This window comes from Sturnira hondurensis, unplaced genomic scaffold, assembly GCF_014824575.4.
Source record: "Sturnira hondurensis isolate 20B ecotype Veracruz unplaced genomic scaffold, ASM1482457v3 Scaffold0006413, whole genome shotgun sequence".
Taxonomy (NCBI): Eukaryota; Metazoa; Chordata; class Mammalia; order Chiroptera; family Phyllostomidae; genus Sturnira; species Sturnira hondurensis.
Genome location: NW_028079044.1, coordinates 54,699,707 through 54,720,815, shown reverse-complemented (window position 1 = coordinate 54,720,815; position 21,109 = coordinate 54,699,707). Strand labels below are relative to the sequence as shown.

At 61.1% G+C, this 21,109-nt stretch overlaps 1 protein-coding gene across 2 annotated transcripts in view; it reads left to right on the top strand.

Moving 5' to 3' along the window:
* The window catches only part of PXDN (peroxidasin), a 53,462-nt gene that overhangs the window by 17,205 nt on the left and 15,148 nt on the right, over nucleotides 1–21,109 (top strand). Inside the window, exons 2-13 of one of the 2 annotated variants that reach the window (XM_037048657.1) lie at nucleotides 1,856–1,927; nucleotides 2,252–2,323; nucleotides 4,942–5,013; nucleotides 8,056–8,127; nucleotides 8,481–8,552; nucleotides 9,838–10,007; nucleotides 11,189–11,306; nucleotides 13,080–13,249; nucleotides 17,250–17,522; nucleotides 18,284–18,400; nucleotides 19,464–19,622; nucleotides 20,509–20,621. In XM_037048657.1, the coding sequence (XP_036904552.1) occupies nucleotides 1,856–1,927; nucleotides 2,252–2,323; nucleotides 4,942–5,013; nucleotides 8,056–8,127; nucleotides 8,481–8,552; nucleotides 9,838–10,007; nucleotides 11,189–11,306; nucleotides 13,080–13,249; nucleotides 17,250–17,522; nucleotides 18,284–18,400; nucleotides 19,464–19,622; nucleotides 20,509–20,621 (1,480 nt within the window). The remainder of the gene's footprint in view (nucleotides 1–1,855; nucleotides 1,928–2,251; nucleotides 2,324–4,941; nucleotides 5,014–8,055; nucleotides 8,128–8,480; nucleotides 8,553–9,837; nucleotides 10,008–11,188; nucleotides 11,307–13,079; nucleotides 13,250–17,249; nucleotides 17,523–18,283; nucleotides 18,401–19,463; nucleotides 19,623–20,508; nucleotides 20,622–21,109) is intronic. The other variant, XM_037048658.1, reaches the window with a different exon arrangement.

Genomic DNA, 21,109 nt, shown 5'->3' with positions numbered 1-21,109 from the left:
CCCCCGTTTCCGGGAGGTGCACTCACCCAGCCGCCTGGTGCCGTGAGTTCTGGGATTTCCAGCTTGGACCCCTGGTGACTGGAGAGCACGCCATGTGACTGGGGTTCCTTTAAACATGTTGGGTTTGTTTTGTGGCCACAGGAAGCTTGGTGCTCGATCAGACACGTCCGGTCCACTTCCGCTGAGCGCTGGAGCGTAGCCAGCCTGCGGACGCTGTCTCCGGCGCTGGCCTCGGCCCCCAGGTCCGGCCCTGTGCTCCCCAGAAGGCTGCACTCTCGGGGGGCCACCTGGGCATGTGTTGAAGGCTCAGCTTTTCTTTCCTCGTGAATAACCAATCGAGCGTCACTCCAGGCGCCTGCCCGTCCGCACCCCTCCACAGGGAACCACCGCCGGGGTCTCCCCGCGGCGTACATCAAATCCCCGTTGCTGCAAAAGCATCCGCGTGAATGCGGGGCCGGTGTGTTGCTGGGGAGCCGTCACAGACACGCCGGGCGAGGGCGCGACCCTTGAGTCAGACAGCGAGGATGCTGGGGGTGGGCGGAGGGCCGCTGCGTCCTGAGAGCCCGGCACGTTTTGCTGTGGCCTGAGGAGTCGGACACAGTGGGGAGGGGGTTGTGACTCAGACACACACTTCAGAGAAGCCTCTTATCGAATCATAACCATGACTAAATCGGCTCAAAATAACCAGGTTCCTGAAAACATGACGAACACGAAAACAACCCAGTAAACATCACAAGAGAAACACCCGTCCGTGGTCAGGACCCAGCGCCGCCCCTAACGGTGGCCTGCACAAATGTGCTCGGCCTGTCTGGGCTCCGGAGGCCGGAAGTCCGAGGTCCCGGCATTGGCAGGCGGGCCTTCCAAGGCCGGGAGGAAGACTCTGGTCCATCTCCCACAGCTGCCCTGGCCTGCCAGCCGCCCTTGGTATCCTCGGCTCATGGGAGACACAGCCTGCCTGTCTTCTGTGGCCGTCTCCCTGTGAGTGTCCAAATTCCCCCTCTTCTCAGCACTAGGGCTCTGCTGGACCAGGGCCCACCCTGGTGACCTCATTCCCATTTGACCAGCTCTGTGAGGGCTGTGTCTCCAAATAAGGTCACGTTCAGAGACACTGGGGTTGGGGCCTCAGTCAGAATTTGGGGGACACAGTGGAACCCGAAACCACCCCTGTTGGACCCTGTTGGAAGGAGTTGGATGCAGGAGTAAAGAATTTTAATTTCTCTAATACTCTTTCAGAAAGAAAGTGGTCTTTCTGTTACTTTTTTTTTTCATTTTAATTCAAGCTGGAGGAGAAGGCAGGCTTTGTCCGGAGCCGTGGGCCCAGGGTCTGAGCCCCCAGCTCCCTTGGCCTGGGGGCGGGCCCCATGGGGCCAGCGGGCAGCTCAGCCTCTGCCCAAGCATCGTGAGCTCCGGGCTGGCCTGTGCAGTTCAGGTCCCTCTTCTGTCTCCAAACAATCACCATCTGCTCTAACTCGCCCCCCACAAACGCCTGGTTAGGAAGAGGTGGAGATGTGCGGGTCAGCCCCACTGCCCCTGAGCGCGTGTGGTACAGCCCGTGTTCGTCACCTCTTGGCTTGGACTTGAGGTTTGCCAGGGGTGCGTGGGTGGGGGCCGGGCAGTTAGTGTGGTCGTCGTCCCCCAGAACAGCTGCTTCCACAGACCCGCGCAGCGGGATGGCGTCGCCCTGTGGTTCTAGTGAAGACCCCTGTCTTAGGTGGCCTTGGCCAGAGGCGATTGTCCCCAGAGCATCTTGGTGGTCCCCTTCCTTGGACACGCCCTCGCTGCTTTGAGACCGAGCCACCACAGACGCGAGGGCGGGCGAGGACGTCCTCTTACTACATTTCTCGTTTTCCCGCAGGGACCTTCGCTTTAACAGGATCCGCGAGATCCAGCCTGGAGCGTTCCGGAAGCTGAGAAACCTGAATACACTGTGAGTCCGTCCCCACGTCCACTCGGGGACGGCAGGACAGAGACCGCGTGGGGGGGGAGCAAGGGGGCCAACCTGCAGCTGTGCTCGAGGCCGGTGGTCTGGGGCGGTGGGCAGGACGCAGACCCACGTTTCCCGGGAGAACGTGGAATCACGAAGGTTAAGCACCAAACATGCCATTTTTTGTGTTAACTCGGCGTGTAGCGAATGCTGGTACTGCAGCCTGTGGCTGGGTCGCTTTATGACCTTCCCCGAGGCCTTAGGGACGTCCTCTCGTGGCAGTTCGGCGCGTGGCTGTGCTTTTCACTCTGGAACCTTCCTTCACAGGCTGCTCAACAACAACCAGATCAGGAGTATCCCCGGCGGCGCGTTTGAAGACTTGGAGAACTTGAAGTATCTGTAAGTTTATCCTCGTGCCTTTGCCCCAAAGCTCATGGTGTCGGTGCCCGGACGATGTGACAACTGAGGTCACTTCTGTCCTGTTCATGAATGATTGGAGAAACGCCCCTTTGAAAGGGGCCTCGTGTCTAGAAGGCGAGTGAAACGCTCGCGGGGGCTTTAGCCTGAGCTTGTCCCACCTTCACCTGCGAGGCCCGGAGCACAGCAGGCTGCATAATGTTAAAAACCGACGAAGGAAGCCCTTTCAGACGCAGGGACGCCCCTTGCTGGGCCGGGGGCTGCGGGGGCAGTCAGTTACTGCCTGCATCGGCGACCGGGTCTGTACCACACAGGTGCTCGGAGGGGGGGCCCAAGTGGCCTTTCTGGCGGCCCCCCCCCCCCCATCGCTCAGCTGCTGCTGGCCCCGCCCACCCCTGTGACTTCGCCTCTTCCTGGTGTTCTGTGGTTAAATTTTACCTTACTCTTGAAAGTAGATTGTGCGTAATTAATTATTAGCATTGGAAACGTGCTTGTAGAAGTGAGTTTTGCAGTTTGGGAGATGACCTCACAGAGAAGCTCTGTCTTCCTGCCTCGGGGACACTTACCTAAAACTGCACCCGAGAGACGCTGGCTTGGGGGGGACAGAGAGAGCGAGTGCCCGGCAGGGCCCGTGCAGAGTCAAGGCAGGACCTTGTGCTGTCATGTGTGTCGTGTGCTCTGAGCAAATGATTCCTGCCCTTAGGACTCAGAATCCCTCTGACCAGAGACGTTTGGGTGAGGGATTTACATCGGAGTTCCGTTTTGCTTTGTTTTTAGAGATCTGTGTCGTGTGTGTGAACCTGAGCGTCCTCAAGTCGGTCTTTAAACAGAGTCACGGCGCCAGTGTGCACACATGTTCAGAATCAGTTTGATCTCGGTGTCAGTGGGTCATAACTAAGTCCGTTCACTAAAACGCGTTCTCCTCTATGAGGACACTTGAAAGTGTCACGTGGAGACATTTTTCCTTGGGCGCAGTAAGTTCATTTTTGATTCTGCGTGAGCTTCGCTAAGCCTTCTGCCCGGTGCTGACATGAGGGGCAGGCTCCTGTTTATTTTTTTTAGTTTTTGTTTATTTGCTTTGCTACTGTCTTTTTTAATTGTCACTTCTGAGCAAATCCAGAAGCAAGCTTGACTTCTGGGCAAGCGGATTCAGTGCACCGCTGGCCAGCGTTCATGGTGTGTGTTTAGAGTTTTCATTTTATATTTAGTTCAGTTTGAATTACTTCAGAGCAACTGAGTCTTTACTTTGCAAATTCATTTAGTGATAAGGAGTTTGGGGGGCTTCACCCGTCGCTGCAGACGGCCTCTTAGAGCCCTGCGCTGACCCGCTCCCCGAGCCCCCCTCCGCCCCCTCCGTCTTCCACCCCCATGCACTGGGGGGGCCCTGCAGCAGGTGCGCCAGACGAGGCGATGGGCAGGGCAGAGCTCAGGAAAGGGTGGACGTGGACCAGCGGGCCAGGGACGGGCGGTTAGTGGACGGGGCCTGGACGCCCCACAATCCAGCCTCCCCCAGGCCCCTCGACCCTGCCCCAGCCCCAGCTGGGGCCGCCTGACAGCCCAGCTTTGATGTCCCAGACACCTCGCAAAGTGCGCCGACCCCTTCCGCCTGCTGCGGGCGGTGCCAGAGCACGTTCGTAGCGGCTGAGTGTCCCGTCTGCCGGAAGCCGGTTCCTTCTTAACGTTCCTCGGGACTCGAGCCAGTGGAGCAGCATCTGGGGTCTGTTACCAGAAGGCGATCGATACTCGGTTCTTTGGAAAACGAGTTCGTTCCAATGTCTCCATCGACGCAAGTACCCACTGGTTAATTCGGTGCGGCGGTTTCAAGCGCTTTCCCAGGAGCCCTTCGAACTCGCTTTTGAAATCGAGCACCAGCGGACGGCCCTGCGGGGGTGCTGCTTTGCAACCTGGCTCTGGAGCAGGGCCTCGCGCCTGGCGGGCCACCCCGCGCCGGGGTGCGCGCAGAGCTTTGCGGGGGCTCAGAACCGCCGTACTCCCCGTGTTACGAGGAGGAGACTGAGCCGGGATGGCCCCTCTTGCAGACCGTGCAGCCAGTTTGTGGCATCGGGATCAGCCCCCTGGGCTGGGCCGGGGAGCCCCGGGGCCAGGCCTCTGGCAGGAACCGGACAGTCGCCCGGCAGAGACGTCCGGCTGGTGTGCATTCAGGCTGTGGCCCAGCGGGAGGTCCGCTCAGCTAGTTCACTCAGGACAGGGGCGGGAGCACTCGGGGGGAGGGGACAGTGATGGTCCCAGTGCAGGGAGACGCTTGTCCTTGGGGAAGCAAAGGGTGTCACGGGCACAGGGGACAGTGTTGTTCTTTAGCTGGAATAGGTGGGGGGAGCCCACTCACTGAGAGACCCGAGGAGAAGCCCCGACTGAGGCCAGAACGAGGAGGGGCTGTTCGCTCCGTTTCCCAACCTTCACACTGTGAAGCCCCCAGGACAGAGTCCGGCTCTCACCGCCTTCCCAGGACCCCAGGGCTCCCCAGTTCGGATTACAGACGCCAGCCCTGCTCAGACAGACGGACAGGATGCCCCGCCCTGTCTGCCCATGCCCGGTAGCCGGTGCCAGGCCGCTCTAACGCTCACTGTTTCTTGTTTCAGCTATCTGTACAAGAATGAGATCCAGGCGATTGACAGGCAAGCCTTTCAGGGGCTTTCCTCCCTAGAGCAACTGTAAGTGGCCCGCACGCGCCCTCTGCTTCTTAGGCCCCTCGCAGGGACATGGACTGTTGGCTGTTTGCATGACGCATGCTGTTCAAGGGGGGCGTCGGGGGTGCGTGCACACCGGGCGTGGCTCCGTGACTGTCTGTCCACCCCCTCCGTCCGTCGTAGATTTTCCCAGCCTCTCCTCCTGTCTCCCCGGACCTGCCTTGGGGACACAGAACAGTGAGACCGAAGGGCCCCGCGGCCCTGGTGCCACAGCCTTGGGAACCGACTCAGGAGGGTCCGGGTCCCTCGGGGACCAGAGTGGGGGCCGAGCGGGGCGAGCAGGCGGCGCTGCCTGTCCCGTTTCCTGTTTGGGAGTCTGCTCTCCGCCAGCTCGCTGCTTCACGCATGATGTCATCGTGTTGGAAAAACAGACTTTCCATTCGGGGTGTGTGGGACGCTGTTTGTTTGGCTGCATGGGAATTCCTGCTCTGCAGTCGGCATGTTTATTTTTAAGCAGGATTCCTGGTCAAAGGAGTTTTTCTGGTTGGTTTGCTTGGCCGGTCACCTTTCGGTCACTGAGCCAGCGCCATTCTGGAGGGCGCTGAGCTCTCGGAGTTGTACTGGCAGGGACAGGAGGCAGCTGGGCTGCCGCCACGTCACGCCCCGCCCTGCGGCCTCAGCGGTGTTGGCAGGCGCCTGGCAGGGCCCAGGGGTGGCTCAGGGCAGAGCCGGGTCGGGCTCCCCCGGCACCGCAGGGCACTCGTGTTTCCCGAGAAGCACGTGTCCACTCGAGTGGGAGCCGCTCCCCCGAGCTGGCGAGCACGGCTTGGGCTGGGACGCGGTCTGCAGGAGATCGTGTGGCTCACAGAGGAGGGAACAGAGTTCTGGTCACCGCGGGAGTGTGGAAATATCTGGAAAACATCCAGGTGGAGGGAGAGTTCACAAAGGGGCCTGCTCTGGCGTCCAGTGGGCTCTCAGTGGAGTGGGACAGTCAGGTCCTTGGAGCAGAAACAGTCTAGAACCAGGTGTGCCCGTGCACCGCCTGGGGGTGAGCCCGCTGTGTCTAAGGAAGGAGGTGGCAGTGGGTCGGCACCCTGGAGGCCTGAGCAGGATCTCCCGACAGACGTCCTGGAGGTGGGGGCACCTCTGAGCCAGGCTCCCTCAAAACCGGGGTTCAGGGCCCGGGGTCTGTGCCACAGGGACTTCATCCCCATCGGGACCACTGAGTCTGGGGGGTGGAGACTTTGGGATGGGCGTCCCACCCCGGGCTTGGGTGGTGTGTCTCCCTGCCGTGTGGGGGGGGGCCGCGGTCAGGTGGGCACGTCTCCACTGACCAACCCCCATCCCGGGGTGGGGGCCCACACCCATCGTGAAGGGTGCGGTGTACTCACCCATTGGTGAGGGCAACTGGAAAGGCCAAGCCCCTGGACCAGGGTTCAGGGGATGCGAGACTGTGAGCCCCAGGCCCCCGGGAGCTGCCCAGCCCCTGCTGTGGTGGCTGCCCGGGAGGCTGGGGTCATGGGCAGCGCACGTGCCTGGCCATGGTTGGGAATCGGGTTGGAACTGGAGGCTCACTCCCTGTCAGTGGTCCCTGGTTCCCTCCACTGTGGGCTGGCATGGCGGGCCCCCTGCTGCCCCCCCCCCCCGGTCTACCTGGCTGTGACGGTTCTGCGTGTCCCCAGCAGGATTCACGTCCCACTGATTCACCCTCTGCCTGCCCAGCCATGGGGACAGGACTAGAGCGTCCTCCCCTTCCATTTCCTCAGCTGGCGTCCCCGGGACCCCCGTCCGCCCAGACCCCAGACTCCTGAGCATCGCCGCGGAGTGTGTCTGCCACATGGCTGTCCGCGTGTCTGTCCTCGTGTCTGCGCCGGGCGTCTGCACCCTGACGGCCCAGGCCCAGGGGCTTCTCAGCCGCTCTAGGAGGTTCTCGTCTGACTCCAGCTCCCCGGGCGCCACTGGGGGAGGGGCCGTGGGAGGAGCTTGGGGGCCCAGCTCCAAGCCCTGGAGGCCTGAGGTCTGCAGGTCCCGGCCTGTGGTCAGTCCTCATCCCTCTTCCCAGAGACGCGGGGTCCCTTGTCAGTGGGGTCATCCTGGTGAGCTGGCCGGGGGAGACCTGGGTACTAGGACAGGGCATGGACAGCTGGCGTGCGGGGACCTTGGAGTCACAGAGGTTTGGAAAAGCCTGCGTCTCTGATGACAGAGGACGAGTTCTGAGAAGGCTTTGGGTGTGTGCTCCCAGCAAAGCCCTGGGCCTGCGGGTGACCATCACCGCCCTTGTGGCCCTGCGTCTCTCGAAGAAGCCGACGTGTGAACTCATGCTCGGTGGGGGGGTGCGGGTGGAGACCCCTTCACCGTGTGGGCAGGAGGGGCTCTTGGCAGGTGCACCCCACAGGGGACTGAGGTGTTTTACTTCAAGGGAAAAAACCCACCCGTGTTCAAAGTGAGTAAAGCAGTACTGAGGAAAAGTAGGAGATGCCTGAAATGCAAAGGACGAGTGTCCCACTTGGGACACTCCCGTCTGCTGGGGGGCATGGAGGAAGCGCTCCTCTCGCCGAGGCCGGGCGCCCACCCTTCACAGCACCTCTGCAGCCCACAGTGTGCTCACTTGATCGGTGTCACACTAACAAGCCTCCCCGAACCCCCACCGAGTCCCTGTGCGCGTTAGAAGGAGTGAGCGTGCCCACAGAGGTGCTCTGATTCCGGTCAGAGCAACGTTCTTCCTAGAAGGACCCAGGTGTTTTTTAAGTGGGTCTCTGGGGCTGAGCAGTCCCCACCCCACCCTGCCCTGTGACGAAAGCCCTGCCAGGTGTCTGAGTGGCAGTGCCCTAGTGTCCTGGTCCCCCCGGCCGTTCGGAACCTGGGCCCAGCGGCCACTTGTACCCAGACTGTCTCTCTCATCGCTCCGTGGTTTTCCTCACAGTGTAGAGACCTCAGAGTTACCTGTTGGCTTGAGAATTTGAAATGACACTAGAAAAAGGCTCTGGGTGGAAAATCCAGACCTGTGAAATATAACAATTAAAATCGTTTACGTTGTTTCCCTCTTTCTGGTTTTAACTTTCCCAGATACCTGCACTTCAACCAGATAGAAACCCTGGACCCAGAGTCGTTCCGTCACTTGCCAAAGCTGGAGAGGCTGTGAGTCTCATTCTGCTCCTGCCCTTGACCTGCCCTTGACCTGCCCAGCCTGGGAGGGGCCGCAGCTGGCTGGTCTGGTGTGGGGGCTGAGGCCGTGGTGAGGCCTGTCAAAACCCTGACGGTGGTCCCGCCACCACCTCCTTGCCCCCTGTCCAGCGAGTCAGAGGCAGGAAGGGTGACGGAGCCAGGCCGGCACCTCCGCCCTCCTGGGCCCTCCCCCTTCATCTCACTGGGGTGGAATAGGTGCCGTCCCTGCGCCTGGTTTAGGAAGCAGAGTCCTTCGGTGGCTGTGGTCTCTCCTGCTTGTCTAAGGCATGTGTTTCGAGTTGGTCCTCGTGTTGTCCCTTCACCAGGTTTCTGCATAACAACCGAATCACGCACTTGGTCCCAGGGACGTTCAATCACTTGGAGTCCATGAAAAGACTGTAAGTGCGGCAGCTGAGTGCTGGTCCTCCCCCTGGGTGGCCTGCGGCGTGTGCGTCCCAGTCCAAATGCAGATCAGGAGGCGGCCCCCCGGGAAGAGGGCAGATCCACCCCCCAGCAGGCGGACTGGCGAGAAGGCCCAGGCGCCAGGCTGAAGGCACAGGACACAGGCTTTCATCGCTGCCCCACTAGTTTTTCCTCGGAATAAAGAAACCGGGACCAAACCAGACCTCACACTCTAGGGGATGACACGATGCATGTGACATGTTCTATAGGGGAACAAGAGAGTGGCAAAGAAATGGCTGGAGGGGACAGGCAGGCGGGCAGCGGCAGAGCGCTGGACGTGCCAGGCCCCCTTCGGTTGAGGCCGGTCCTCCCACCCGGTCCTCTCCTCTCTGCCCTGTGCCCCCCGCTGTGCCCGTCTGAGACGGGAGGCCTCAGAGAACAGCCTGCACTCACCCCGGGGGGGGGGGGGGCACGGACGTGGTGGGCTTCCGTCCCTTGTCCCTGTCCCTTGCCCAGGGAGGGACCCATCGCCGATCTGTCTGGCTCAGCGCTCTGCCCTGCGGCCTGTCCTGCAGGCGGAGGTCCTGTCACTCAGAGGGGCTGGCCAGTCGGACAGAGCCAGGCGTATACTGGGGTGTTCCTGCCCCCTGCTCCCACAGCCTCCTCCCCTCAGGGGTCAGGGAACAGGGTTGGGAGAGACGTTCTCTCTGCACCGAGCCCCGTAGATGCCACTGCGGGCGGTCATCAGAAAGATGACCACTCAGGTCCTGGGGAAAGGCAGGTGGCAGGGGTCCCAGGCCTCAGTCTCCCCAGGTCCCTGGGCCTGCAGTGTGAACTTAGAGGGTGCTGATTTCAGCACCACCCCCCGCCATGCTTCCCACTGCCCAGCTCTGGGCCAGGAAGGGAGGCAGCACCTGCCTGAGCAGGCTTCCCCTCAAGCCCCTCCCGCCGGCTGGCCACGCCTGTTCTGTGAGGAGGGGCCGCCCTCACAGCTGTGGCACCCCAGACCCTGCAACAGCGACTCTCCCTGGCGCTGTGTGGCACAGCCAAGGGCCTTCCCGGGGGTGGAGGGAGTCGCACTGCTGTGGACGAAGGTGCCACTCTTCACATGCACCTCCCTCAGCAGCTGTCAGGGACAGGGCAGCTTTGGAAATGAACCCCCTCCCCCCCGCATGGGACACGTCCGCAGTCTGGAGTGGCCAGGGTCGGGTGGGGCAGCAGCAGTGCCAGGGTGCGGGGGCTCAGGGTCGGTGACCCTCCTGGTGGGCCCGCCCCTCCCAGGCGCCTGGACTCGAACGCGCTGCACTGCGACTGTGAGACCCTCTGGCTGGCCGACCTGCTGAAGACCTACGCCCGCTCCGGGAACGCTCAGGCCGCCGCCACCTGCGAGCACCCGCGCCGCCTCCAGGGCCGGTCGGTGGCCACCATCACCCCCGAGGAGCTGGACTGTGGTGAGTGAGCCCTGTCGCCTGCAGTCACTGGCCGACCCCAGACCAGGTTGCGAGAGACCTGGCGGTGCCTCGCATGCGCAGCCCCGCCCTGGGGGTCTGTAGGAAGCCGGCTGCACGGCTCCAGGGCCCTGTGGGCGGAGCGTCCTCCCGTGCACCAAAAGAAAAGTTTAGGGTTCGATCCCTGCAGGGGGCACATACGGGGTGGGGGGGGCAGCCAGTCAGAGTTTCTCTCCCTCTCCTCTCTCTCTAAAATCAATGAGGATTTTTTAAAAAACTATCTGTTAGTAACTTGGGCTTTATTTTGAGTTTCCCTACAAAAAAGGAACCTCCGCCTTCGCCCCTGAGTGGCCCCCTGGCAGGCAGCTGCGTTCGAAGGACCCCGGGTGGTGCGGGGATCCGGGCTGGGCGGTGCCTCGTGGGTGGGGGCTGAGGTTCACCCACCCAGAGGCACCTGTGTGCCCAATCGCCTCCCCAGACCACCGAGGGAGGGCACGGAACCAAATCGGGGGGCAGGGCAGAGCCTCTCTCCTGCGTCCCCAACAGCTCAGCCCCTCCTTTTCACTTCAGCCCTTTTTTTGAAGCTAAAGCGAATTTTCAGTTCTTCCTCTGCAACACCATCATCAATCACTTTTACATATAAAGGCAAACTGAAAATTAAGAACCAGTGCGGATACTGAAGCCAGGTCTGGCCGCTTGAAAGCCAATAATCAAGACAGGCCAGTGAGAGGGGGGCCAGTTTGCTGGGGTGCCAGCCACTGAGAAGACGGGGGCTCCCGTCCCAGAGCGCCCCCCCCCCATCACGGTGCTGGGAGAGGGAGGCAAGATGACGAGATTCAGGGAGGGGGTTAAAGTCCCCTGCGTGCCGACGAGCACAGTCAGTTCCGAGAAGGACCTTGAAGCTGGTCCAGTGGAGGTCAGGGTCCCTGTCAGCCCGGTTTTGCACGTGAAGGTTAGCAAGCTGCTTGGAGCTGGGAGGCCTCGAGGTGCCGATTTCTGAAGCAGGTTCCTAGGATTCCCACACAGACTTCCTGCGGGTCCAAAGCTGCACATTAGTCAAGCCAGCATTTGCAGGAAAATGCTGAGCAGTGGGTCGCGTTGCTCTTGAATGCAGAGGGCCTGCCTGGGGTCCTTGTCTCCTCTGTGTCTGAGACCCAGAGGGTCCCTGCTCCTTGTTGGCACAGAAAGGCCCCGGATCACGTCTGAGCCCCAGGACGCCGACGTCACCTCGGGGAACACCGTGTTCTTCACCTGCAGAGCCGAGGGCAACCCCAAACCGGAGATCATCTGGTTGCGAAACAAGTGAGTAGGGTGTCGGTCAGGCCACTGCAGGTGGAGGAGCTCAGGGTCTCGCCCCCTACGGGCGCTGTTCCCCGCCCCCGCTGCGACTGCCCAGACCCTTCCTCTGCGTCCGGGTTCTGCTGGGAGTGGGCAGTGGGGGGGGGGCGTGGCCGCCCCTCGTAGAGCCAGCCTGGGCCACGCAGGGTGGCGGCTCCCCCACACTTTCTTCGGCCCAGTGTTTCACTGGTCGGCCTGGGGTCAGGAACCCGGGGGACCTGGTTCTCTGCCTGTCTCCTCTTCCTGGCCGCAGGTTGGGGGTGTGGCCACTGGGGGCTTTGCCCCTGGAGTGTGGGGACCAGCCCTCACCAGATCGGGGTCTGGCTGCTGGGATGGAAACCCCGGGAGACTCCCTCAGGGGAACATGGGTGCTGAGCCCCTGCGAGCCTCTGGCTTCTCCCCGACACGAGGCATCCAGGGCTCGGCAGGCGCCAGGGCCGGGAGCCGAGGTGTGGCCGGGCGGCAGGTCCAGTGGCTTCGGGGCCTCAGAGCCCATGAGGGTCGTGGGAACCAAGTCCTCAGATAGAAATCCTCATGGGGCCTGGTCATCGCCACCTCCCATGATGCCTTGGACGGGGGTTGTGGCACCGCACACTCGGGAGCCGAGCCCGAGCTTTGATCTGGGCTCTGCGTCTCTGCTTCGAGCTCCCAGGTCGTGGGGGCTGCGACCCCGCAGGGAGGCCTGGGTGGACACGGGTCGCAGACACCAACCTCTCCAGTCGCCAGGTGCTGAGCAGGGAGGTCCTCACGGCCGTGGGGGTGGCTCTGGGCCGGGACCCTCATCACCGCTGAGCAGGAGACCAGGGCACTGGCGGTGGGGAGGTCGGCGAGACTTGAAGTGCGGGTGAGCGTCGCAGGGGCACCCCAGGAGCGCCCCACTGCGTGGAAGTACAGAGTTAGCAGGCGGAGACGAGTGGGTCAGGCTCGGCCCCTCCCGTCTCCATTCAGAAGCAAACACATTGGCACCACAAGCCAAAACCGCAGAGCCAGGCCTGCCACCCGTGTCCTCCACCTGTGCGGGCCGCTCCACCTGGGCGCCAGCGTTCCCCGTAGGCACACTTCCTGTCGGGGCTCGCCTCCCCTGAGGGCCTGTCTCACCTGCGCGCCAGCCCCACCGGAGTGCAGGCCTCGCCAGCTGGCTCAAGGGTGTGTGGGAGGGACCGCAGCCTGGAAAGCAAGCATCTCGTTTTCGGGCCCACAGTGACGGTTGCCCGTTAATGAGGCGTGGTGTCAGCTGGCACAGCTGTGAGCCAGTGCAGCTCTGGCCTCAGGGAGACGAGTGTGAGGAAGGGGCAGAGTGTCAGAGGAGGGGGCATCGGGCCAGGCTGCTTCTTTGGCTCCGTGCCTGTGGGGGGCGCCCTGGGCCTCTGAGTGGTGACCACCGGGCAGCCATGGCTTTGTCTGTCCGTTCCTGTAATCTTGTGCTTCAGTAACAATGTTTCTGGCTGTTGCCTTGAAGAACTGGACAGAAACCAAGGAAAAGGGTCACCAAGTGGTTTCTCTTTCCTTTAGAATGAGGAAAAGTTTCCAGTGTTTCTCGGTTGCACCTGTGAGAGATGAACAGGTACTAGGGCTCTGTGGACGTCAGCACTTTCCCCAGGAGCTCCGACTCCGTCACGGCTCGCCGGGCGGGCAGGCCCCTCGGGCACAGACGGCCTCTCCGCCCCGAGCCTGCCGCTGCGGCGTTGGCGGTCCCTGTGCTTTCGGAAGCCGAGCGCCTGATGTCTGTCCTTGCAGCAACGAGCTCAGCATGGAGACGGATTCCCGCCTGAACCTGCTGGACGACGGGACCCTGATGATCCGGAACACGCAGGAGACGGACCAGGGCGTGTACCAGTGCATGGCCAAGAACGCCGCCGGGGAGGTGAAGACGCAAGAGGTGACCCTCCGGTACTTCGGGTCTCCAGGTGCGTGGAGAGCTCGGGTCCTCCCCAGTGGGCGGCGGCCTCCTCCCCCGCTGCCCCTGGTGCAGGTCCCGGAGCAGGGTGGCCTCCTGGCCTTTGACACACAGAGTCCCGGGGAGTCACAACCTCTGCGCTGGCCCCCGCCAGCTCCCAGTCCAGGACGGACCCTCAGAGTGGACCGTCCAGCAGCCGTCCACAGGGCACCTGGCGAGGCGTCGCTCCCGCCCTTCCACCCCTGCCCCAAGCCCCTCAGTCACACTGGTCCAACGGGGAGGTGCTGGTTGTTCCCTTTTGGCAGGGGGCTCTTCACTGGGCTAAGAGTTTGGTTACTGGAAAAAGCCAAAATCTGGACTTTGATGTAAAACTCCCACGTGCAAAACGTTGGTGGCTGATTTACACACTGTCCCGGGTAAGTGATGCACAGCAGGGGCCGAGAGCTGTTCTGGCCCTGCCGGGCTGCAGACCGGCTCCCGGTGTCTCTTTGATCTGAGAACATCGGGGGGCGGGGGGCAGGGGGGAGAGGCCTGGCCCGGGGGGAAGCCCAGCGCAGACCTGAGCCACCGCCCCCATGCCTCCTCCACAAACCCCTGTGCGGCCTGGGTCCCCCCGGTGTGTGCGGCCAGGCCCAGGCGGCCGTGGAAGTGGTCCCTGCAGTCTCTCTGTGGACACTCTCAGCTCTCTGCACCCGGTGTGGTGTCTGAGGTGCACGGAACGTCCCGGCACACACAGTCAGTTCTTAACCAGTGAGGGTTCCCAGTGTCCAGTCTCAGCAGGAAGGACGGCAGAGGGACGCGTGTCCCAGGGACAAGGTGCCGAGCAGCCTGCCTGCAGGCCACTGCCTCTGGGACCCAGAGCAGCCCACAGACAGCGAGTGGGGTGAGGTGACACTGGGGACCCTGCCGAGCAAAGGACAGTAACAGAACATCAGGAACAGGCCTGGTTAGGCTGGCCGGTCACCTGACTTCCAGACAGGGGGTCCCGCTGTCTCCAGGAAGTTTTCTTCCCTCCCCCACCCCCCCAGAAGGGCAGCGTTACTGAGGGGATCTCGCTGAGCGTGTTGGTCTGGCTGCCCACCACGTGCACGAAGGGCCTTCCACAGCCGGTGACGACTTCACATGGAGGGAGGTAACGGGCGTGTGGCCACCAGTCCCCTGGACCAGGGCTGGCAAGCTGTCCTACAGGCCAGACCTGGCTGGCCCCCTGCCTGTTTGCCTTAAACCTGGGAACGAAGAATGGTTTTACGATTTTATAGGACTGAAAAACCCAAGAGTTTTTAGGACACGTGGTAATTATGTGAAATTCAAACTTCGGTGTCTACAAATTAAGTTTTATTGGAACATAACCACAGTCTTTTACCAGTTGTCTGTGGCTGGATTTTGCGGCCAAGCAGAGCTGCGTCACAGCGAAGCCCGCCAGCCCTGCTCCCCCACAGCGGCGACAGCCTGTGGTGACAGCTCGTGGCCACAGTGGCGGCCAGACTTGCCAGCGCGGGAGTCGCGAGCGGCTAAATGCACTTTGTATATTTTGAAGCTCTGTTATTAGGGGCGTTTAAGTTTGTCATTCTTATCTTCCTTCTGAGTTAAACTTTGATCACAGACGCTTCAACCTGTTACTGCTTTTTGCCTTAAAGTTAACTCGGCTGAAGGCAGACGCAGCCCTGCATGCTTTGCTCCGAGCCGCTCTGTGCACACGAGTTTCGGGTGTTGACTGTAAGCAGCATAGAGCTCGACTAAAACAAAAGTTCAGGCGGACGTTTCTTACAGCGCGTGCATCTGTATTCGGTGTAGGTGGCAGTATATTCAGATTTACAAATTCTACGTCTTATTTTGGACTAATATAACTTTTTCTGTTTCTGACCTTATTTTGGAATGCTGGTTTTTCATCTTTCCCGAGTTCTAGTTCAGAAATCACACTTTCTTTGTTGTTGTCTTTCAGTAGCTATTCTAGAAAAAGTCAGGCGCATTTCTAAACTACAGTCTATCGCTACTGTCTTAACTTTGGTCTCCAAAGCGCAAACACCCCTCTTGGTGCCGTCGGCCACTCCCTGTCCGTCCTGCCACTCCCCTGGTGTCTATCGATCACTGCGGGTTCTCTCTTTCTCCCTGCATCTCAGCTCTGGCTTTGGAGTCACCGACTTGCCACCTAATGTAGGGTGAATGGGGGTGCCCACCCAGGTGAGGACCAGCTGGCGTTAATACAGCTCCCAGCAGGGTCCCTTCTCCTCAGTGCCGCTGCCTGTGTGGGGGGTGGGGGTTGACCTCCTCTCCCGTCCCTCCCCAGGCTGGAGCCCAGCGCTTCAGGGGCCCGGCCATGTGGGTCTCCAGCGGGGCTCTCCCTCCATCTGGCCTGCGCGTCTCAGAAGGACAGTGAAGGTACAGGGCTCTACACGAGCCCTCAGGGTGACCTTAGCCCTGTTCTCTGAGAACGCCAGTGTCCTCTCTCTGCTTTCTGTCATCTGTTGTCACTTAGGTATTTGGGTAATGAGACATAAACCTAAAAACGTGTAGATCAGCCTCTCTCCTCTTTCCCCCACCCACTTAATTCCCGGGTCACTAACTCCTCCTCTTCCTTCACCGTCCCGAGAAACCAGCAGCGTGGCCGTCTCCCGAGGCCTCTTCCTCTTTAAAGCTGCATCGGACCCCGTCATTCCGATGCCACACAGTCTAGTCAATGAGCTCCCTTCTGGGAGAACATTTAGGTTTTCCCCCAAATCTCTTGCTATCACAGATCCTTGACCCTTGACCCAAAACCCCTTGGGCCCCATGCTGTTTGAAATTAAAGAATTTTGGATCTTTTTCAGAAAGGCCACAGGGCACATCAGCGTGTCCATGTCCTGTAGCAAACAGTGCAAACATTCACAGCAGAGAGTGAGGCTCTGAGTAGCCTCGACTTTTATAAACAAGCTGTGAGAAAACAGCTTGTGTTGGCAGAGGTTTGGATCCCAGGATTATGGGTGAGGGTGTTGGTCCAGAGAAACAACACAGCAATCCAGCGACACCTTCTGTGCCAAGGTCACTTTTCCTGCTCGTAAACTGTTCGCGGGGTGAGATCCCTGCGGGTAATTCCGGGCAGGGGGTGTTTGGGTTCTCGGTCCTGGTATCTACGTCACCCTCCGGGTGGGCGTGGCACTCATGACGCTGACGAGTGGGAGGTGTTTCTGCACAAGGTCACTCATGAAACACACTAATGAGTGGGCGCGTTTTTTCCTGCATGTCGAGTTGGAAGATAATGTCAGTGTAGTTTTAGTTTGTGGGTGAAACATACTATTTTTTTGATACTAAAAGGCTTTGTTCTCAAGTTCTGTAAGTTGCCATCTCCTTGCTGGAATCCTTTCCCTTAACTTACATAGGTACAGAAGAACCTGTGTTCTCAAAATTTCCAAATTCAAAGTTGATAAAAGAGAAAATCAAACCCTGTTTTGCATTTTTATCAAAACTTTTATTTATTGTTAGAGGGGAAGGCAGGGAGAAAGAGAGGGAGAGAGACACCAGTGTGGGCTCACCTCTCATACACCGTCTACTGGGGACCTGGCCCGGGCCCCAGGCGCGTGCCCTGACTGGGAATCCAACTGCAGACCCTCTGGTTCGCAGGCTGGTGCTCAATCCACTGAGCCGCACCGGCTGGGGCAGAAATTTCTCATTTTATCTAAATGTACTTTAAAGCCAGTGCTTCATAGCAGTGAGAACGGCCAGCAAGGTCTAACAGGATCGGGGTGACGTGTTTAGGGTGGTCTGCAGCGAGGGCTCCCTGCCTCCCGTCACGATCAGAGGAGAGAGTGTCTCTCGCCCACGACCACGGTGGCCGACCCCTCGTTGGCCTGAGGCAGGGGACCGTTTTATTTTCTGGAGCACGTCTTTAAAAAACGACAAGGACAGGAGAGCAGCCGCTTCGATTGGCTTCACTTAGTTTGGAGGTCGGTAGGTTTCTGTAAACAGAGAAACTCCACCCAAAACGTGGCCAAACCGGAGAGCCGCCGTTCAGAGCCCGTGTTTCCTCCTGGCAGCGCGGCCCGCCTTCGTGATCCAGCCGCAGAACACGGAGGTGCTGGTCGGGGAGAGCGTGACTCTGGAGTGCAGCGCCACGGGCCACCCGCTGCCCCGGATCACCTGGACCAGGGGCGACCGCACGCCCCTGCCCGTGGACCCCCGCGTGAGCATCACGCCCTCAGGTGGCCTCTACATTCAGAACGTGGCGCAGGAGGACGGTGGGGAGTACACGTGCTTCGCCTCCAACAGCCTGGACAGCATCCACGCCACGGCCCTCATCATCGTCCAGGGTGAGCGTCGGCACACGGGACCCTCCCACCCCTCGCGGCCCTCCCTCTGTCCAGCGCACAGCAGGGCGGGGCCCCCTCGTCCCCGAGGTCCCTTTGCGTTTACCTGTCACGCTTACCCACCGCCTGACAGTTCGTGCGGTGGAAACCCCAGGAGGACCAGGCTTCATTGTCCAGCCGCCACCCACACACCCGGAGCACTGGCGTGTGAGCCGAGGGCACCCATGTGGGCGGGGCCATGTTGGTAGGAAGTCTGCGCCCATTTCAGGGTTCCCCGGGGTAGGTCCTTGGGCCCAGGAGGCTCTCTGCCCAGGCAGCTGTGCGCATTCCGCGTGGTCACTTCACCGTGGCGGTTTCTCCTTTAAAAGTGGAGTCGCACCGGACACACCGTTCCGTCACAGATCCTCGACCCCCTCCCCAGATGATAACCAGCTAACTTCTGCAGCCGTGCATAGTCAGCTGCTCCTCCGTGACATGCGGGACCGCCTGCAAGTCCTGACTGAGGCTGCAGAGTGAGATGCACTGGGGTCAAGCGCCGTCTTTCTGCTTTTGGTCGGCTGATGCCCAGAAACGCTGCCCTCTGGCTTCTGTGCGCCTCCCGCACCCTTCACCCTCGGGTCCTCCTGACCTGCTCACGGCTGCCGCGTCCAACAGCCGGGGGGCCCTGTCACCCGGCGCCCCCCACGGGCAGACGGACAGTGGCCGGCACAGGGTACTCGACGCCCTCAGCAAAGCCGTCGCCTTCCTGTTTTTGCTCCCGGCAGCTCTCCCCCAGTTCACGGTGACCCCTCAGGACAGAGCTGTGATCGAGGGCCAGACTGTTGATTTCCAGTGCGAGGCAAAGGGCTACCCACAGCCTGTCATCGCATGGACGAAAGGAGGTATGGCGCCTACCTGGCCCCCAACCCCGTCACCCTCTCCTTCCCTCGGGACACAAACCCTGAAGCCAGTGCTGTCCTCCTTTGGCCCCAGACCCCCGTCATCTGGGCAGGGCTGAGCTACAGGGGCACCTGACCAAGCAGGGGCTGGGGACAGACAGAGGGGTGTGCCTGCCTGGTCCCTGGCCACCGGAGCACATAGGAGGTCTGTCCTCGCTGAAGGGACGTGGGTGTGGCCTTGTGCTTGGGCCACCGTCACCCAGCAGACTGTCTTCCCTTTAGCGTCCACCCTGTGGGGGCGGAACGAACTTCATAACGTGTGAGATGGACTCTGAAAAGCCAGCTATGCAATGTGCATTTTTAAGAGCCTTTTACTCTCGGTTCAGCCCCCAGAGCGGCCCCGTCTCCCCGTCCCAGGCTGAGCGTTGCTCATGTCAACTCTTGGCAAGGCTCGGCCCTCGCTCTCCAGCTGCTGCAGGGCTGGCCCCAAGCCTGGATGAGCTGCAGCGCCTTCCCAGGGTGACGGCAGCCTGCCCTCCAGGGTCCGGGTCTGGAGGGCTGCCACCAGCACTTGTGGGCCTGTCCTGACACCAGCTGGGGTGGCCGCGAGACTTAGCTAGTGACCTCCGAGGTGTCCCTCTCTCTGCCCCCCAAGGGGACCTTTCTAGGGATTCTCTGGACCTCCCTGCTCCCGGCTCAGCCCCAGGGGAAGGTGTCGGGACCCTGTTGTGGGGTGCTTTGCCTCTAAGCATCTCCGGTCCCCTGCCCTCCTTGCTCCTGCTTATGTAGCTCTTGTCTCTGCCACCACCCTTCCGGGACCTCCGTGGAGACAGGGAGCATGCTCTATTTGTCCCTGACCTGGCCGCACACGGCTCTGCAGGGCCACATCACACAGCCGTGGAACTGGCATCTGCTGGTCCAGGAGCCGCTTCCTGACCCCGGGCCCTAATTGGGCGAGACAAGTTTCTGTGACCTTTTCGTTTCCTCAAAGTTCCGTTTGACCCCCGTACCGAGCGTCACCTCCACCCCCGTGTCCCTGGAGCTGACGCTGCCTGTCCCCCTGCAGGGAGCCAGCTGTCTGTGGACCGGCGGCACCTGGTCCTGTCATCAGGCACACTCAGGATCGCGGGTGTCGCCCTCCACGACCAGGGCCAGTACGAGTGCCAGGCCGTCAACATCATCGGCTCCCAGAGGGTCGTGGCGCACCTGACGGTCCAGCCCCGAGGTAGGTGGGGGCACAGGGGCTGTGTGCCCGGAAGCTCCTGCCCCGGCACTTGTGTTGCTGCCAGTGACCGAGGGCCGCCCCCCATCTTGAACAACTGTCCCTGTCCTCGTATTCGAGAGGCGACGACATCATGACTCACTGTATCTTGCATGTTAGTCTGCAGTGACGTTCATTTTTAACGATGCTTGTCCTGGACTCTGATGGGCTGACGCGTCCTTGGCTGACCGGATCACTTTAAGGCGGGGCGTCTGGGAGCCACCTCTCCTGGGTTACGGGAGCAGCCCTGGGTCCAGTGGCCCCAGGTTGTGGCCTGCAGGCTGGCCCTGTTTCCCAGTTGTCCCCTGAGCATTCCAAGGTCCCCGTGTCCTCTGCTCCAAAGGGCTGGTCACCTGCATCTCTAGAGAGACTCAGGGCAGACGCAGAGCGGATGCGTGGAGCAGACCGGCAGGTGCAGAACACGGGGTGGGTCTGGTCTCCCCTGAGGGTGTGGCTGCCTCCAGGGCTGCAGGCTCACCCCTGCCAGCCCCGACCGGGCAGGACCCCGGGCAGCCCACTGGGTGAGAACTAGTGGAAGGGTCCCTGAAAAGCCATCAGGCCCCTTCAGAAAGGGTCCCTGCCAGCCACGGCTCCTTCCCAGTCAGCAAGGCCTCCCATCCTGGGGCGCTGGCCCTTCAGCTCCCAGCTCAGCTGCAGGAGCTCCTCCAGGCTTGCGGCCTGCCTGTGGGCAAGGTACATTGTCGTCCCTTCCGTCAGCTTCCCTCTGTGCCGACGCTACTGCAGGGAGACGGGCCGCCCGGCCAAGAGGCTCAGGGCCCTGGGCCTGCTGTGAGGAAGGCAGGGGCCCCGGGGCCCCGCGATGGTCAGCGGTGTGTCTCTTGTCTTCCAGTCACGCCAGTGTTCAGCAGCATTCCCAGCGACCAGACGGTGGAGGTGGGCACCAGTGCGCAGCTGCCCTGCAGCTCCCAGGGGGAGCCAGAGCCAGCCATCACCTGGAACAAGGTGCCCACTGTGGCCAGAGACATGCGGTCGCGCCGGGGACATGGTGGGACGTGGGTGTCACTACTGCCTTCCCAGACCTCCCACAGCAGCGGGGACACCAGGCTGGGGGCCAGAGTTAAAGCTGGTGTTCTTGGTGTAGAAATACCACGAGACCGACAGACACAGAACAGTTTCCTTGTCACGTCCTCACAGTGACAATAACAAAATACCTTCCTGTTAGACCCCTAATCTTGTCATGAGTAGAGCAAGGGTTCTGTTGTTTTGTTTTATGAAGCCCCAATAAGAAACAGGAAGCAGAGTTCAAACCCACAACCCAGTGCCTTGACACGAGGTGTCTCCGAGGGTGGGGTGACTGGCCTGGGACGAAGACACTCCATCCCCTGCAGCTTCCTCTCCTCAGCCCGGAGGCTGCCGTCCTTCCCAGTGAGACTCAGGCATTCTCTCCCCTGCCTGGAGCCTCCTCCCTCACCAGGGCCATGTCCTGTGCC